Source organism: Colius striatus, chromosome 2, assembly GCF_028858725.1.
Source record: "Colius striatus isolate bColStr4 chromosome 2, bColStr4.1.hap1, whole genome shotgun sequence".
NCBI classification, from domain to species: Eukaryota; Metazoa; Chordata; class Aves; order Coliiformes; family Coliidae; genus Colius; species Colius striatus.
The window spans coordinates 24,543,423-24,562,904 of NC_084760.1; the positions used below are offsets into that span (position 1 = coordinate 24,543,423).

Genomic DNA, 19,482 nt, shown 5'->3' on the forward strand with positions numbered 1-19,482 from the left:
CGACTTGGCATAAACTCTGAATAGCATTGGCAAACAGTAATCAATCCAACATAAAGCTTGCAAATAAAGTTAACCTGTCAAAAACTATTGAACAAATTTGCAACATGGGACAACAGTAGCAAGAGCTGTGATGTTAAATTAATTTTACTGGCAGTTCAATTATTTCCTGTTTTAAAACCGTTCTTTCATCTCCATGGGTAAAGTTTTAATTGCCATAGTATGCTTTGTGACAAAGTATGAACAAGGTTTGCTAATCCAGAAAGAAAAAAAAATGAAGAAATAAAGCCCTGAAGCCCAATTTCTTGGGTCTCATTGGGGACCTATATTCTGGTTCCAAATGACATTGTGCTTACATGTTCTGCTAATACAGTCGTAACATAACATGCCTCCCTGCTAAAGTAGGTCCATCTAGATTAGGTCACACAGGAAAGCACGAGGGTAGAGTTATTTGTCTTCACTGTAGCTAGCATGTGGCTATGTTTTGGATTTGTGCTGAAAACAGTGTTGATAATGAAGAGAAATTTTCATTAATACTGAGCAGTGTTTATACAAAGTTAAGGACTTTACTGCTTCTCACACCACCCCACCAGTGAGTTGGCTGGGGGTGTATAAGTAGCTGGGACAACTGACCTAAGTTGACCCAAGGGATATTCCATACCATATGATGTCATGCTCAGCATATAAACAGGAGAGAAGGAAGAGGCAGACATTTGGAGTGATGGTAGTTTCCCAAGTAATTGCTATGCATGATGAGCCCTGCTGACCTGGAAATGGTTGGACATCTGCCAGACAATGGGAAGTAGTGAGTGAAATCCCTGTATTGCTTTGCTTTAACACCTGGCTTTTGCTTTAGTGATTAATCTGTCTTTATATCAACCTGTGAGTTTTCTTACTTTTACTGTTTCAATTGTCTCCCCCATCCCACCTGTGGGGACTGAGCGAGTGACTGCACGGTGCTCAGTTGCCAGCTGGGGTTAAACCACAACAGAATGACAGTATATAATTTGCAGCCATACTTTCACTGTACTTTTCCACCGGTAAGATTCTCTCTTGGAGTATTCCACATGCTGTAGCTGCTGATAGTCTTGTGCAAATATAGCAGGATCTTGATGCCTTTCTGGCTCTTCTTATCCAATTTCTTCCCCTTCCCATCACACACAAAAAATCTAACTGTCTATTCCTTTTTTTCCCTGATGCTTTTGTACCTCTGGTGTAATTTGTCATACAGAACCATACTGTTGTGAAATCTTTGTTGACATGTTGCAATAGAAATTAAGTGTAAAGTAGATACTGTGAACTTTTGCAGTGGGGAAATATGGTCATGAGCTCTATACAGTCACAGTACTTGGGTTTACCTAACACCAAAATGAGCTAGCAGTCAGAAATTCTTCCAATATTCTTACTGCTGAGAAAGATTATTGTACTGGCAAATTGCTGCCAGTTATCTTATTCCTGAGTTTCATTAAAGGACTATCAGAACAATGAATGGATAAAAGCCAGTTAAATTAAAACCAAAACAGACAGAATACATCTCAATGGTTATCACCCCCTGACACTATTTATCTAACAGGATTTGTTCTGTCATATTTGATATAAATAATCAAGAATGTGGAAATACCAGTTATCATGGTAAAAATTACTGACATGTCTGTAATGTATGTAGACTATTAATTACAACTGAGTTTAATTATGATGATGGTACATTAGTGAGAGCTGCGAGTAAATCTGTGCAGTGAAACAATGAAGCTGAGGACAAGATGTCTAAACTGTCTGCACTAAAGTGTTTTTACTTTGCACTAGATTTTGTGTCCATTAGTGGGTGGATTATGCTTAGTGTGTCCCTGAAACGTATCTTTCAGTTCAGCTGCAAGTACCTTCCAAAACCTGTCTTCAATACAGTATAACAGAAATAATTTCCAAACTGTATTAGCAAAAATAGAGATAAAGTCTAGTAAATAGTTTTGCAGGTTGGATATTTTAGGCTTAAAATAAAGGAAACTAAACAATTTTTGTGGAGGCTCTTCCTAAACACCAAATCTCGATTTACATTTTGAATTAATTTCTGTTTTCAGAAAAAATGGTTTTAGAACAAAGTTTCTGGAAGAGTCCCAGTAAGTGTTTACATTGATGTTGTGTTCATTTAATGATTAATTTAATATCTTTTTGTCAGGCTGTGTTTTATTTAGTTATAGTATTCTATTGCAGTAGTAATGTGCATTTCAACCTGTCATTTGTGGGGTCTTATGGACTTCTGCCAGAGTCTGTAAACATAATCAAGAAAAGCAAGCTTACTTTAAATAGGTATACTTTTGCAGTACTTTAGCTCACCTTGGAGAACTCTTAGTAGTCTACAAAGCAAAGGAGATGGGAAACTTGTTTGTTAGTGGATACCTGAAGGCATAACTGACATTATAATGATGTCAACTATTAATAAGCTAAAGGGAAAACAAGAAGGTCTTTTGTGCTACTCTGTCCAATTTCAAAGCAAGAATAGGGGAAGTGCAGGCAGACTCTGCTAAGCTTCTGTCAAACTTCTAAAGCCTGTGGCAGGATTTCTTTAACTCCATGCCAGTGTGGTTTCAGGAGTCCTCAGCAATCATTATTGCAGATGAGAAGAAAATGAAGCATTGTACTCATTGTGCATACTGTGCAAACATTTTTAAAAGATAAACACACTAAACTTGTTTTTGCACCATTCAGGAAGCCCTTAGTCTGATGAATGAGGAGATCTAGTGTCTTTTATAGACGTATCATCCTACAGAAGCGGCAGTGCAAAAAGGAGAAAAGAAATAAGATTCTCTGGCATTGCATCATATATATTTATGCATGTACAAAACTAAATGCTAAGAGGAATACCTGAAATGATAGCAAATCAGAATGATAGTTTTCTTCTAGTCTTGACATCTTCTGTAATGAAGATGGCTATATAGCAGACTAGAAACTTTTGTTTGTCCAAAGGTTTGTTTCACTTCTCCTCAAATTTGTCTTTTGGTCTTATAAAAGAGACAACCTCTCCCTGACAACTGTTTCTTCTTTATGTGGTAGAAGGTAGCAGAGAATGATCTCCTGTGTTGCTTTATAGCTATATACCAGTCTTCTGGAAAGTGTATTTCACCACACACTAATAGTTTCTATAATCAGGAAAGTTTCATCTGTCAATAACATGCCACTTCCAATGAAAACCAAATGTCATAGCTACTAAAATACGGGAAAGTATCTAAAAGCAGGTCTCGGGGAAATAGGGTTATTCTGGCTCATGCTGTCAAAGCAGCATTTAAATATCATCACATTATCTGTCAAATAACTTACATTGGCCCTATCAGCTACAGGGGAAGCTTCTGGCAGATCTGTATTAAAAGAAGCTACCCATGTAGTCCACACCCTCTACCAAAACCTGGCACAGGCAAAACCACTACATAATTCTAGTTTGTGCATTTGTAGAATAATGAAAAGTCACATGAGTATGTTATTTACCATGAAGATGTCTGATTTTCTCCTAATTAGTGAAAGATCTCATACAATGGTTTGTGTTAAAATGGACCTTAATGATCATCTAGTTCCATTCCCCTTGCCAGGGACACCTTCTACTACACCAGATTGCTCAAAGACCCATTCAGCCTGTCCTTGAACACTTCCAGGGGGCAGGCATCCACATTATTTCTGGGCAACCTCATGTAGAGAAGGAGCTAAAAACGGTAAACTGCAGGAAAGACAGCAGCCTGATTCAGAACCACTTGCTGAAGCTGTTCAGAAAAATAAAGACAGCAAAATGAAAACCGTTTTTAGATTCAGAATTATTTATTTGGTCTGGGAATGTGACATGATTTGGAATCAGTTTATGTTGCTCAAAGAACTGGACCTCAATGTAAAGGGAGTGATTTAGAATGTATCTTTACATTTTAACTATGCTATATGGAGTAAATGCAGAGGAAAGAGTAAAATATGTAGAGTTGTAGCTGCCCAGAGTGGAGCTATCCATTTCAAGGCAGGCAGAAGGAGCTGTTTATCCTATTTGGCATGTTAACAGGGCAGAAAAGGGAATGATAATTGAATATGGGTAAGAGAATATGTCTTCATTTCAGCAGAGAAAAAACTAAAGCCATGCTGTATTGACACTAGGATGGATGGAGTAACATTTGTGATTTTTTTTTTTTTCCTGAGTTATCACTATGATCTTCTGGCTTCATTATGGACATTAGATGAGGAGGTGAAACTCACACTTAGGTCCAAATACATGGTCCATACTTTCTTTCCTCTAAATAAAAATGAATGATACAATGGAAGTGTTGTAAATTAATGAATTGCTTACAAATCTCTTTTAGGATAGTGTAGATAACACAGTTTCTTAAATAAACTAATGCCATAACCAAATATCACACGAAAAGTAGTTCTTGGTATTTTAGTTTCATATTTACCAAATTTACCCAGTAACTTATCTTTCATCACTATGGATACATGTAATTTGATTGAATCATGAGAATATAATTTGCATCAAGATCAAATTCATTGGCATTATATTTTGTTTGATATTTTGTCTCTGATTTTTTTTTCATCTTGTCTCTTTCCATTTCTATTTGCAGGTTTTGACCTAGTGAAGTGTGAAGATCCTGGCATACCAAATTATGGCTACAAGATCCGAGATGAAGGACATTTTATAGACACTGTCATTTTATACAGCTGTAATCCTGGCTATACAATGCATGGTAGTAGTGTTATGACCTGCTTAAGCGGAGATCGAAGAGTTTGGGACAAACCTTTGCCTACTTGCATAGGTAATACGGTCTGGTATTTCCAGAAAGAAACACCAAATATTCTTTCTATACTTTATGATATGATAATGGTGTAAAAAAATTATAGTTTTGGTTCTGATGATATCCTGGGTCATCGAGTCTGATATGCTATCATAGGCAGTATCATCATCTAAAAACTTTACATGCTGAATAGATCTCATCACAAAGCAAATATTTTTTTTGTCTTATCTATTTTCACCAGAAATTATTTCAACTTCTCATTCTGAAGCTAATTTCTGATTTTCATTCCACTTTGGTGGATTGTTTTACCTATCTGCTCTTGAGTCTTTGTTATCATGCTAGGATACCCCATCTGTCAGACCCTTGAGACAAAACTTTTAAATATCCCACATCTTCAAGTGCCTAAAACTGTACCTCATTAAAACCAACATAAATGTTAAATAGGGAACTACTAGGTGAGATACATAAAACTGCTAAGCAGTTTCTCTCCTCTAGTTTTCCTTTTCATTCCAGAAATTACCAGCGATGTCCTCAGTTGGAGTTTCACATGAAGTTCCTGTGAGTCCTTGGGAAGGTCTATGTCTTCTGATGCTTAGTTTTTGCCTCAGCTGCCTCCTGTAAGCAGGCCACCAACTGCTTTCAACACTCACCTGACTTGCAGAATACTTGCCTGTTGCCTTTCTCCCATATGGGTTGCTACATTCTCCATTCCATGTCCTGCTGAACACATCCACAGATCTGCAGTTTACAAAGGACCAAACTCCCGTCTTTTCAAAAGTTCAACTTACCCAGTGGATAAGTGCCATAAAAACATCAGTGAACAGCATTTCTGCTCTCTTAATAGAAGTATCACTTAATTCTATAATTCTACGTGTAAGTTTTCTTACACATACATGACAGGTTAAAACAACGCTTTTATTTGAAGACCATTCCAGCCTCTTATACATTCAAGTCCTCAAGCTCTTCAGTTTAATTGATTAGCTTCCTTTTCCTCTAAGTTTGCCCTTTCATAGAAGAGAGACATAATTAGTCTTACCTTTGACTATCTCCACATTTAATTTAAATGAAATCATTATTCTAAGATAATTTTCTGTAATACTTTCTTGTGCAAAGTAAATGTTCAAATAAATTCTAAAATACTTGTTGGCTTCAAATCTATTAGGTGAATAAGTCCATTAATCTACCTATTTCCTTTTTTTAGTGTGATAATTTCTCTTCTAAGCCATATATGGCATGTTAAATTCTGAACCATGAAGATGGGGAGCCCAGGGTCAAGTGAATCTAATGAAAATTCCTATCTCCAATCCTGTGAAACATCTTCCATAGCCCTTCTTCAAAGGGATTTTGATCAATATATGTATTTTTCACTCTGATTTTATTTAATTGCATCACCATAAGGCAATGCTTCTTCCACTCTGATATCTCTAACTGTATTTCCAGCTTTCTGGACAACAGTATACTCTTAAGCTTCTGTATTCTATTTATGATTGCTATTCTTTGTTTTTTCATTATACTTTGGGTTTGTACCTTGCATTACTACATTTGGTTTCTGTGTTTTGTTGTTGAGCTTTTGGAATCACTTGTACTAAAATCTCTTGTTTCTCAAGGATCTCACTTCGTCTAAATTGAATTATACCCTGATATCAATAGAGCAGTCAATTTTCATTCAGCATCCTGAGGCAGATTTTACTTCTACTTTCTATCTCTTCAAAGGTATTTTTGATGTATCTTTAAATATTTACAAATCTTTTAATTTACTGTCCTTGTTCCTATCTTTAAAAACAAATTTAGGGATTGCATCAGTTTTGTGTGAACTCCCTCTTCCCATTCTTCAATTTAATGTTCTTCTAACTCCCCAAGAAGTCCTTCATCATTCTCTGAAAATCTTCTAAAGCTGGATCTTTCTAAACAACCTGTCATGAAGTCTGTAACCTACACTATATTGTTGTATTTTTCTACTGTTCTGTGCACAAGAAAACTTGTCATGAAGATTTCTCAAAGCCCAGTTGAGCATCTGTAGATCGATTCATACTTACTTCCTTCCCCGCATCCCCCCCTTGGCCTTGTTATTTATATTATCTTTTATTTCTTTATTTTATCTTATACTGTCATGGTTTTATCTTTTTCTACTCTGATTTCACTAGCTTACTTTTCTTAAGTTGTCATGAACTTGCAAACATCTCTTTCTTTCTTTGATACACTTTCTTAATATCGTCCTGTTTGTGGACAGCTATTCTTTTTTACTTCTTGTGGTTTAGAAAAGCATTTGATATTTGCCATTTCTCTCCAGTAACATGTACATTCAGTATTGTTTTTACAGTCATTCAATAGGATTCACAAAGAATTTTAAGCCCATGAATAGACATATTCCAGATATTGCAGGGACATAGGTTAGAGATGGACATGGCAGTTAGTGGTTGGACTTGATTATTAAAGGTCTTTTCCAACCTAAATGATTCTATGATTCTATATTCTACACCTATTCATTTTTAGTGGTATACTGTTACAACAGCACTCATTTTCTTTTTTTTTTTCTATGTTCTAAGTAAAAATGAAGAAAAAAATAAATACTTATATTTCCTTTTCTAGAAAATGGTAGAACTTTTTGAATATATCGCTTCTACTATTTATAGTAATTTATATAATATATTCTTTGAGATGGTGATTTTACAGTGTGGTCATTTCTGCATAATGAAAACCAAACATTTGGGATTTTTTTGTAATCACTTTTGAAAGTTTACTTTTGATCTCTTTCTAAAATGTTTATGTGGAGTTTTTTTAGTATATGAACTCTATAGTGCATCATCCTAAATTTCATAGTGTATTCGGTTTCTAAATGAGTCTTCTCAGAATTCTAAGGAAAATCTGTCAGTTTCAGTTTAAATAATTTTTGTTTCACAGTTATCTTGCGTTCTTTGGTAAATGCAGTACTGTGTCAGTCATTTCTATATCTGCAGTTATCTGTCACAGTCACTGTTGCATTCTGAAGTTTCTTGTATAATGAAGATTAACTGAAATCTTAGGTAAAGGTTACATTTGAAGAAATTATATACTAAAGAAGCTTTCTGCTATGTAGTACTTTGAGTGAGCAACCCAGCAGGCTATGTAAGTAAATTAAATCACCTTGTCTACTCTACACTTATTTTTCTTCCTGATAGCAATTTGGTTGTCAGCAGTGATTTGGTGATATATATAAGACTTATTATTTTTAAGAATGCTGTTGATAGTTTATTTGGTTGAATTACTAAGGTTCTTTCATCATCTGTGTCTTATACTATGCTTGCTGTACAGCTATGCTTGAAGAGTTCCCCATGATATCATTTTATAATGCCACTACTTGTAAGGCAACACTATAAATGAAGTGGAAATTGAGGTATATCACTTAACTGAAGAGCTACTAATCCTTTATGGTTCATTGGCACCTGACTGTTACAGAGTTCCAGTTTTATCAAGATATGTCTTTATACTGGCCAGACAACAGCATGGCGCTCTAAAGTACCATAATTTCATTCTGGATACTTAGTACTGCAGTTGGTCTCTCCAGATAGTTAAGATAGCATTAATAATAAAAATGTTTTAAATCAGACACCACACACTTTCAAATCATGGCTTTCCGGTTTACTCTCTCACTTTGTGACTGTATGACATTTATATTTTTACATACTAAGGGAAATTATGATGTAATACCTCACTGCTTTTGGATATAACTAAATTTGAAGGTGTATAGCAGTAACGTGAAATCATTAAAGTAAAGGCATTTTAACTTGAGAACAACAGAGAATGTGATTTTAGTTACAAACTTCAACACTATAAAGTCTGAATTTGAGCATTCAGTGTTACTTAGAAAATCCAAATATGATATATGGGCTATTTCTGAAGCATTTTTGCTCTCTTGCTGCTACTAAAATTGTCCTTTAGTAGTCTCAGTTCATATTGAACAACACTTGTTGATAAAGTCACGTAATCACACAAGTGTGGTTTATTACTTTATAACGAGGCAGGAATGAGATCATTATATGTGCCTTTTTAACTCATACCTGTACTGCTTTGTAGCTATGTGTACTGCTTCAGAGATACTAGGTCATTCTGTTATCTTTTTAGAAGATAGAGATACGAAATGAACAGAAAATGGTTGTACAAAATATGATCTTATTAAAAAGAAATCTAATACTTATTTTGTAGCTGAGTGTGGTGGTCGAATTCATGCTGCTACATCAGGGCGCATTTTGTCTCCTGGTTACCCAGCACCATATGACAACAATCTTCATTGCACTTGGATTATTGAAGCAGATCCAGGAAAGACAATCAGGTAAAATATTTATTGTTGAGTTCAGCATTTTAAACATTATAGTCTATGCCTTACATTCTCACACTTTTATACACAAGTTTTTGTTTTTTATCTCCTCACATTAATAAAGTTAGTGCATGTCATGCTGGCATTTATGAGTGCCATTCCTCTAGGGAATCTGGGTATCTGAATTGTGTAGGGACAGCGAGGTACCTGATTCAGAACTGTGAATTCTGTTTAGAAAATATGGTCAATAAATCTTCAGCGTGGTAGTGGTGCACTGCTATGCCTTTTTCTATCTGTAAACAAACTAAAGTGCAGACCTGTTGGTGATGAGTTGACCTTGGTTAAATGCAAACTGCCCATCAAGCTGCTCTATCACTCCAGAGCGTCAGGACAGAGAGAGGGGACAATAAGATGGGAAAAACCCTCATGGGTCAAGATAAGAAGAGCTTTAATAAAGCAAATGTAAAGACCACACACAGAAGCAAAGGAAAACAAACAAACAAAATTATTGCCTACTTCCCATCAGCAGATGACATTCAGCCATTTCCTGGGAAGAAGGGCTTCAATATACATAGCAGTTGCTCTGGAAGACCAATGACATAATAATAAATCCCCCGCTCCCTCCTTTTTTTCTGTTGGCTTTTATTGCAGATCAGGTGTCATATGGTGTGGAATATCCCTTTGGTCAGTTTGAGTCAGCTATCCTGGCTCTGTTCCCTCCCCAGATCATGCTCACCCCTAGCCTTCTGATGAGGGTGTAATGTTGGAGAGAGTCTTGATGCTGTGTGAGCACTGCTTAGCAATGATCAACACACTGGTATTATCCACACCTGGCTGGCTACCAATACAATGCATGGTACTCTGAGGGCTGCTATGGGAAAAGTTAATTCCATCTTAATCAGACCCAATATAACTGTCAACTGTGGTTTCAGAATTTTTCCCCTGAATGATTGTAGTGTTTTTCCTTTGTATCTTAGTGTCATGTTCAATTTAATAATTTGATTTAAAAAAAAATGTGATTATTCAACACTTTTAAAAATACATTACCTCTAGAAGCTGAAACATTCCTGACTCTGACAGGAGTGCTCAGACATCAGGCATCTTGAACCTTATTGGGTGTCTATTAGGAAGTGTTACTTTGTCATGAACGCTTTAATCTGATGAGGATTTGTCAATTAACAGAAGTAGCAGAAAAGATTACTACTATAAATCTTTATATACAACTCTGAAGGGTTTTCATTTTCCATTCTTACTCTCTTCTATCATATTATTAACATACATCACATTTTGAATTATGTATGTATCTGACTTTTTTCTCATAATCACTTTAATAATAAGACCAGCAACACCTCAGAAGACATTGAGAATAATCAAATTTGAGAAAAATGACAATAAAAAGGGCATATTGGATTGAGAGAATGCTTAATAGATAAGGACAGGAAGATTTCTGCACATAGCGTAGTCAGCACAATAAAAAAAGGAAGAAATTAGAAAAGAAAATGAAGGAAACACAACTGTTGGCTAGTGAATGAAATAAAGCTGCATGCCAAGAATTGACTGATGGCATCTAGAGCTTTTATTTCTATAATGATTTATGGAAAGATGATGGAAGGATTCAAGAACTCAAGAAGAAGGAAAATGGTAATATAACAAGAACTTTTAAAACCGCTTTTCCTCATCAGTTTGACATAGTGACAAGACTATCATACTTCACTGTTAATGTATAGCTAAACCACTCAAACAGAAAGAATAACAAAATTTAAAGACTCTTTCAGCTCAGTTTTGCTTTAGTAACACACAAATTCAAAAGCTTTGAAATGGCAAAATCCTTTTCAATATTGAACCTAGCTGGTTTATTTCTAACACAAAGTAAGTTGCTGTGCATGTAATAAAAGCATTTAACTTCTAATCAATATAGATAAATTTAATGTCTTTAATTTTAAATAATTTATCAATACTAATATGCTTAATTATACTAGAATAGATTAATCTTATACTCCAGTGGCAAGATAGAAGTATGATTTCCATGTATTTCTTCGGAATGTTAGCTATTTGTTAGCAAAGAGTTAGCAAATAATAAGCTATTTCATTATGCAGCTTAGGTGGAAAACTTACTTTTTAAAAATGAAGAAGGAAAGCAAGATAAGAAAATGGCAATTTATTCACTGGGAGGTTTTTTTACCTATTTTTTTTAGTAAGCCCTTTCACTCGTCCCATTACTGAATTCACTCGATCATAGGTGATTTCAATGCATTATTTATATTTAAATTAAAATTTTCAAATTACTGATTTCCAATTCATGACAAATGTAATGGAGAAGTATCAGTGTACTACTCTTTGAAACAGAAAATAAGTTTTTATGTTTACCTGTTAGATTCTTTCAATGTTAAAAATGGAAACAGTCAGAACATGAAGTCAATGCTTCAGTGTGAGCCCTTCACAGGATCACAAGTCTTGCTAGCAAAGCTGCTCTGGCATCGGGCCCTCCACAGGCTGAGAACGGATCTCTGCTCCCCAGTGGCTTCCAGGGACTACCGGGGCACAGCTGCCTCACCATGGCTTGCACCACAGGTCACAGTGGAGTTTTTCTTCCAGGGCATAGGCACCTCCTCCCCCTGCTTCTCCACTGACTCTGGTGTCTATGGAGATGTTTTCACATTCTCACTGCATTCTCACTGCAGTTTAGCAACTACCCAGCAACTTCTTCCCCTTCTCTAATACGTTAATCACTTATTTGCCAGGCGTTGGTCACCTGTAATGGTGTTTTCTGTAATTCAGGATGGAATAGGATCTCTCTTACAAGATCAAGTAACTCATCCAACAGGAAAAATGGGTAACTCTGTGGTACCACCAACCCTTCTTCAGTCCTAAACAGCATCTCAAAACTAAGTACAGATTTGGAGTGTTTGCTTAGAGTTTTGCATAACTGTGTTTAATGAATAATGTACAGTACTTTTACTTTCTCTTTGCAGTCTGCACTTTATTGTTTTTGACACTGAGATTGCTCATGACATCTTGAAAGTGTGGGATGGACCTGTTGAGAGCAGCATACTTCTGAAAGAATGGAGTGGCTCAGCCCTTCCAGAGGATATTCATAGCACTTTCAACTCATTAACATTACAATTTGACAGTGATTTCTTCATCAGCAAGTCAGGCTTCTCCATTCAGTTTTCAAGTATGTAAATATATTTTCATCTCAAGTACAGTGATTATATATAGTATTTATTTACATTATACTTATAGACAGTAACTGTTTCTCATCTTCTGACCTAGGCTTAAAAAAAGATATTCTATTGTTTTCATCATTTTATGTATTTATGTGAACAGCTATGACTAGGGAGAATTTTTGGATTTGCATTGAATATTTAAATTTAATGATTCTTTATTTTGTGTTTCAACAACATGCATAGCATTAGCTATTTAGCATTATATACAAGTCAAAATGGACCCAGTTGTTGCATCCTTATATTTCTAGATAGAATGTATGTAAGTGTATTTCTGTTCAGGAACATAGGAAAATTATGAATTCATAAAATTTGTGAGAGTAGGAGTATTAATTGAAACCTCTGCAGGTGCTGTCATTCATAACTATAGGGTCCTAATAGGGTTTCAATCGTTGTTATTTGCATGAGAAAATATACTTTGGGGCTTTCTTGGTGTCTAAATAATGCATTTTACATTTACCTGTTTACTTAATTTAGTTTAATTTTTCAAAATTCGCCCACAGGCTCTTTCATCAAGCATAAGTTACCTACTTAAATGTAGGAAAGGTGAACTAGAGACAAAGAGCAGAATAAATGTTTGTAAATTTTCAGACTAATGTGCTATATAATATACTGCATTTCATTTTGTTTGAAAAATGTTAAATTTTACATTTGTGGAAATTAAGGGGTACTTCTATCCTGTTAAGGTTAGTAAGCACCTTCTGTATTGTACAAAAATATAAGTTTATGTAAAAATTTTGAAAGGAGAAATAGATTTAAGCAATTTGATTTGTTGACATAGTCTTTGACCTTCAGTGATATTCGTAGTAAGTAAGAGTCAATTTAATCCTTTAAGGGTGAGGAACTGATTTTGACATCTTAATATACTATCTAATGGATGCCCTTGGTGATCATGTTGGGAATTGCAGAGTATATCCTACTTGGAATTAGTGGTGAAGAACTGAATGCCTCAGCTGAAGTAAAGAGAAAATGGTATTAAAATTTAATTCACCCTACTTGACAGAGGGGATGTTTTATTTAAGATTTCAGTTGTAAGGACTAAAAAAGATGATTTAAGTAAATTATAATTATTGTATCTAAAAAAACCAGAGCTTAGTTTATTTAGTCTCCTTCAATCAATGGGCAGGCCACTGTGACCTTGATTTAAAAAAGATTTATGCTAATTAATCTATGACTAAGTGAAGGTCTTTATATGATCTAGTATTCATCATTTGTTCAAAGTATAGTTGAGTTTACAGCAGTGTTTTGAAATTTCACTGCTTTAATTGTTTGCAATTCAATGAATCAAAGAGTCTTGAGCTGCTCAAATTTTTTCTCTAGTAATTGCAGATGATACAAAGTTAACTGCTCAAATTTTATGTCTATGTCACTTGAAGTATTTTCAAGTGTTGCATTCATTAATGAATATATTTTAATTAAATATTAGTTAAAATTCCAGAAGTAAACTTTAGGTGGAAAATTGCATAGGATTGGAAAATAGTCAATAACCTGATCCTCTTACACATGCAACTTCTGTATTGGATTATGAGATTGGGATGAGTGTCTATATCAATGAAGATCTACTTTCAGTATCACAGAAACGATACCATTAGGTATCAGGTCAAATTAACAGTTTAAAGACAAAGCATTAAAGTGCTAAACTTAGCTGGGGAATTTGTTTCACTGTGCTGTGAATGTGCTGATTACTTTCCATACTTTGCATTCTGGAATGTCCTTATTGCATCTGCCTGAAAACAGAGTACTGTGAAAGGATAATATGGAGTAGACCAGAAAATATCACCCATAAATTGTTGTTGATTGTAAATGTAATTAGAGGTATTTTAATGGAAAAATATAAGTGGCTGAAGCTTACAAAATGTTTAAACACTATTAAAAGTGCCTTATCTTGCCCACTTAGCTCAGCATGTAGAACATGAGGACATGAACTGACAAGAGTGATTATGTTAATTGTAATCAGTGTAATGTTTTTCATTAAAACTTAATTATCATTTAATCATGCATAAAAAGACAAAAAATGGAGTTCACTGTACAAAATTGACCTTTACTCTGGGCAGTAAATGCATTTAAACTATATATTACAAGCTAGGAATGTCAACTAACTCTTTCTGGTCATGATACAAAAAGTGAACACAAAAAAAGGATAGGCAAATTTGCTATTTGGCTTCTTTATTCCTGGCAGCAAAAACTTCCTGTGTAAGTTAACCATAAAAAAAAAAGTTTTCTAGCCTAGTTTAATTCTGACCTTTATTTCTAAGGTAAATGGGATAAATTTCCCTCTGAAGCTAGCTTTTTCTTTTTATCAGATAGAGATGTAAATATATCAAAATACAGTAAATCCCAAAGATCTGGATGTCTAAGGGTAGGTGAAATTAATCCTACCTGTCTTTTCGTAGATGTCTAGTTCCCTTGGAGATGCCATAAGTTATCTGCCACTCCAGAAGGTCACACACCTGTAAGTCACGGAATCATAGAATCTTAGGGGTTGGAAGGGACCTCGAAAGATCATTTAGTCCAACTTCCCTGCTAGAGCACGATCACCTAGAGTAGAGGTGACACAGGAACTTGTCCAGCTGGATTTTGAATGTCCCCAGAGATGGACACTCAACAACCCATCTGGGTAGCCAGTTCTCCGTCACCCTCACAGTGAAGAAATTCTTCCTTGTATTTCTTTAGAACCTCTGTGTTCCAGTTTATAGCTGTTGTCCCTTGTCCTATTGTTGGGCATCACTGAGAACAGCCTTGCTCCATCCTCCTGATACCTGTCCTTTACATACTTGTAAACATTAATGAGATCACCCCTCCATCTCCTCTTCAAGCTAAAGAGCCTCAGCTCCCTCAGCCTTTCATCATATAGGAGATGCTCCACTCCCTTAATCATCCCTGTGGCCGTGTGCTGAACTGTCTCCAGCAGCTCCCTGTTCTTCCTGAACAGAGAGGCCCAGAGCTGGACACAATATTCCAGATGCAGTCTCACGAGGGCAGAGTAGAGGAGGAGAACCTCTCTCAACCTGCTAATCACAGTCTTTCTAATACATCCCAGGATGCCATTGGCCTTCTTGGCCATGAGGACACGTTGCTGGCTCACGGTCATCCTTCTGCCCACAGGTCCCTTTCCCCTACACTCCTCTCTAAGAGTTCATTCCCCAGCTTGTACTGGTACATGGGATTATTCTTTCCCAGATGCAAGACTCTACACTTGCCCTTGTTTAATTTCATTAGATTTCTCCCCACTCAACTCTCCAGCCTGTCCAGGTCTTGGTCATATAGAGTCCTTGGTCATATAGAATCAAATCATCATAGAATGGTTTGGGTTGGAAGGGACTTTGATGATCATCTACTTCCAACCCTCCTGCCATGGGCAGGGACACCTTCTGCTAGTTGCTCAAAGCCCCATCAAACCCAGCATTCCAGGAACACTTCCAGGTATGAGACACCCACACCTCTTTTGGGAACCTGTTCCAGTGCCTCACCGTCCTCACAGGAAAAAACATCTTCCTGATCTAAATCTGCCCTCTTTCGGTTTGAAGCTATTATCCCTTGTCCTATCAATACATGCCCTTGTAAAAAGTTAGTCTCCAGCTTTCTTCACTTTCCAGCCACTTTGGGTACTGGAAGGTTTTCAAAATCTGCTTGGATGTGTTCCTGTGCAACCTGATCTATGTTAACATGCTCTAGCAGGATGTAGGACTAGATGATCTCTAGAAGTCCCTTCCAACCCCAACCATTCTGGGATTCTGTGATTCTAAGGTCTCCTTCTCCAGACTGAGAAACCCCACCTCTTTCAGCCTGTCTACACTGGAGAAGGTGTATCTTCCAATTCTGTGCAAATACCTTAGATACTGTAAGGCACATCAGATAGCCCTATATTGAAGCAGGTTAGTTTTGCCCTGAATGTTCAGCTACTCGAGACCTGAAATGAGAGTACATGAAAGTACTTGGATCCCATAGTAGTGGATGGTGCATTGCTTTCACAGACCTGAAGCTTATTTTATTGAGAGCTTGTTTATATCTAACCATATAATTTGTTTACTTGTTGTTTAACAAACCCAGAAGAACAGCACTGGCAGATGCTAATCATGTTATCATTCCTACAGACCCAGGTTGCCTTATTTTGACAATGCATAATAGTAGTTCTACTGCTACTCTAGCTTCTTTTCGTGAGCTAAATTCTCAGCTGTTGTAACTTCAGAAAATTATATCCTATTCTCAAACTAAATGGTGCATTCTTAGTTCTTTGACTGGTTTCATAGATTTTACTTCCCAGGGCTATAATACATCAAAGGATTATTCACACTCTTCGTACAATAGAAAAAACATTTTTGGAAATGTCTGACTTTTCTAGAGTAAGGCTCATATATAGTAATTTTCAGTGCCTACCTCTGGTTCTATGGCAAGCTAATTTCTCTTAGTCATAGTATTCTGTCAGCATACACTTTAATTAACAGTATATCTATCTCTGTTTTCATGTAAGCAGAAAGGTTATAAATATTTTTTTTTGCTAATACAGAACAACTGGCAAAAATTTAATAAAGTAGTAAAGAGTTTATTCTCAATTTCTTTATAATATTTCTGTCTTATTAGAAGAACTTCAGATACTTATTTTATTAAAAGCAAAGATGCAAACTGGAGGCATTTGCATAGTTGGTTTAGTCTGATTTTGTTTTTTCTGTTGTTTACTTGCTTTTTCAATATTTTTTAAGTTTGCTCTTGAGGTAAAAGCAGATACAAGCAATAATGTGTAAAGATGTCTGACTAAGTCTTTGTCTTAACAAGAAAAGTCATCAATTATGATAATAAAATAAATAACTTCTACCAACCAGTTAATTAGAACAATTATTTGGAAATTACTGTGTCTGATGTTGACACATCTGTTAATATCTTACTTCCTCTGATGAGGTTAAGCATCAGCGATTCTGTGTTAGATAGTTCTTAATGACACAGGGTTTAATCTGACAAATCTGTTTAACTAATGATGTCTGCTTTTGTCCAGTTTTGTAATTCCATTTGATCAATTCTTTGTCTACAACAATGCTTACAGTAAGTGTGTCACCTATCTTGAACTGTTAGAGTACTATTCTTTTGTGAATTGAGATTTTTTTTATTGCTGAGATATCTTTTAATCACTTACCTGATGGCCTGACTACATTAAAGAAGTATGAGCACTTCCATGACAGAATCTTCCTTCTGTGGATTTGACATGCAGTTGTTCCAGTAAATTATCAAGAGAGGGGAGTTAGCACAGAAATATCTTTTAAAAGAAATTGACACATGTGTAGAATCATAGAATGGTAGGGTTGGAAGAGACCTTTAGAGATCATCTAGTTCAACCCCCCTGCCAAAGCAGGACCATCTAGATCAGGTCACTCAGGAATATGTCCAGGGGGGTCTTGAACATCTCACAGAGAGAGACTCCACACCCTTCCTGGGCAGCCTGTGCCAGTGTTCCATCATGCTCAGAGTAAGATGGGGTTTTTTTCGTATGTTTAAATGGAACTTTTTGTGTTCCAGCTTCTTTCCATTAACCCTTGTCCTGTCACTATATACAATAGAAAAAAGAGATGCCCCGACTACCTTACATCCACCATTTAGATATTCATATATCTGCCTTGCTAACTAAGTAAATTTTGAGTTCAAAGACATTACGTCCATTAAGATATCCCTGGTTAAATTAAATAAAAGAGCCCAAGATGCAAGAAATCAAGATTTCCTTTGAAAGCCTATAACTTAGCCATTTCACAGTGCAGTCTCTTCTCTTACTTTTTGTGATGCTATACATGTTCCATTACATGCTTGCAATAACACAGTTTCATGCTAAACTGTGCCAGATCATTCCTATCCATCATCTAATCCATGGCCTGGGAAAGGCATCTTCAGCGTCAAGGGAGTAGCAATTCTTGATTTGGTTCCTGTGGAACTAATAGAAGTGAAGCTTGTAGTTTACTTTGGTGTTATCTGTGAACTTGTGAGCTTCTGTCTCCAGACTTAATGAAAATGGTTGCATTAACATTTAGGTTTCTTTTTTCTTTACATTCTTAGTCAATACAAGGCATTTAAATATGTATTTGATAATAATTTTCACAGTTCTTAGTCTATACATTTACATATATTGTGAGATATTTCTTGGAGTGCAAACACTATTCTCAAACCTATGTGTATACAAGGCACTAAATAGGGAAGCTTGTGCATTGCCTGCAATTTGCAAGCCTAACTGTGGAAAGGCTTTATTAATTTTATAACCATGTGGAGTACAAAAAAATACTGTGCAGCACAAAAAAATGACTGTGCAGCACAACAGCACAGCAGATGAATTACAGGATTGTTTTTTTCTTGAACTACAATAGATTATAGTCTAAAAAAACTGATTAAAAGAAAAAAGTGTCCTTCAGGCAAAAGATAAATTAGGAAGGAATCTAACATCTTATTTACTGGGCTACAGACACACAAATACACAGTGTGTCATATTCTCAAAATGATTTTCAGTGAAGTTTTAAATCAACTTTGAAAATGTAATTTGGGGGTCAAATCCAAAATAAATCTGAAAATGGGTTTCTGGAAGACTATTAAATTAAAACCAGAGAAGCTTTACATAGTGACTGCCAACATATGGAGGCCTGAAAGCCCCCTAGCAATCTGCAGTTTTCCCAGCTGTCCGTTCTTCTAACATTGACCTCTAGTTCCATCTTTTGCATATGCAGAAGCCTGTTCCATTCTGAACAGATGAGGTAGAGATGAGAAGTCTCTACTGAGTACTGTACTATAATCCTGAGTACCATGTAGTTTACTGCTTAGAACACACGTGCAAGGACTGAGAAACTGCATTTTAGTTATTTAATTCAAATCCCCTCTCCTGCTTATGCCATTTTAGGTATCTAATATTTCCCAGTCATTTCTAAAAAAGTCTAACAAGGGATTTTTTAGTGGAGAGAGACCTGGAAGTTGTGGGCAGCAAACTAAACATGAGCCAACAATATGCCCTCATGGCCAAGAAAGTTGATGGCATTCTTGTGTGCATTGAGAGTGTGAACAGCAGGTTGAGGGAGATTCTCCTCCCATTCTGCTCTGCCCTGGTGAGATCTCAACTGGAGTCCTACGTCCAGTTCCGGCTTCTCTTGTTCAGGAAAGACGGGGAACTTCTAGAGAGAGTTCAGCAGAGGGACACCAAGATGATCAGGGGACTGGAGCATCTTCCTTATGAGGAAAAGCTGCAGGAACT

The 19,482-nt window shown here is 36.0% G+C and overlaps 1 protein-coding gene across 1 annotated transcript in view; it reads left to right on the forward strand.

Annotated features, from left to right (window-relative positions):
• Positions 1–19,482, forward strand: part of CSMD1 (CUB and Sushi multiple domains 1) — a 1,065,186-nt gene that overhangs the window by 883,704 nt on the left and 162,000 nt on the right. Inside the window, exons 24-26 of the mRNA XM_061989487.1 lie at positions 4,581–4,772; positions 8,934–9,060; positions 12,018–12,220. Of these exons, the coding sequence (XP_061845471.1) occupies positions 4,581–4,772; positions 8,934–9,060; positions 12,018–12,220 (522 nt within the window). The remainder of the gene's footprint in view (positions 1–4,580; positions 4,773–8,933; positions 9,061–12,017; positions 12,221–19,482) is intronic.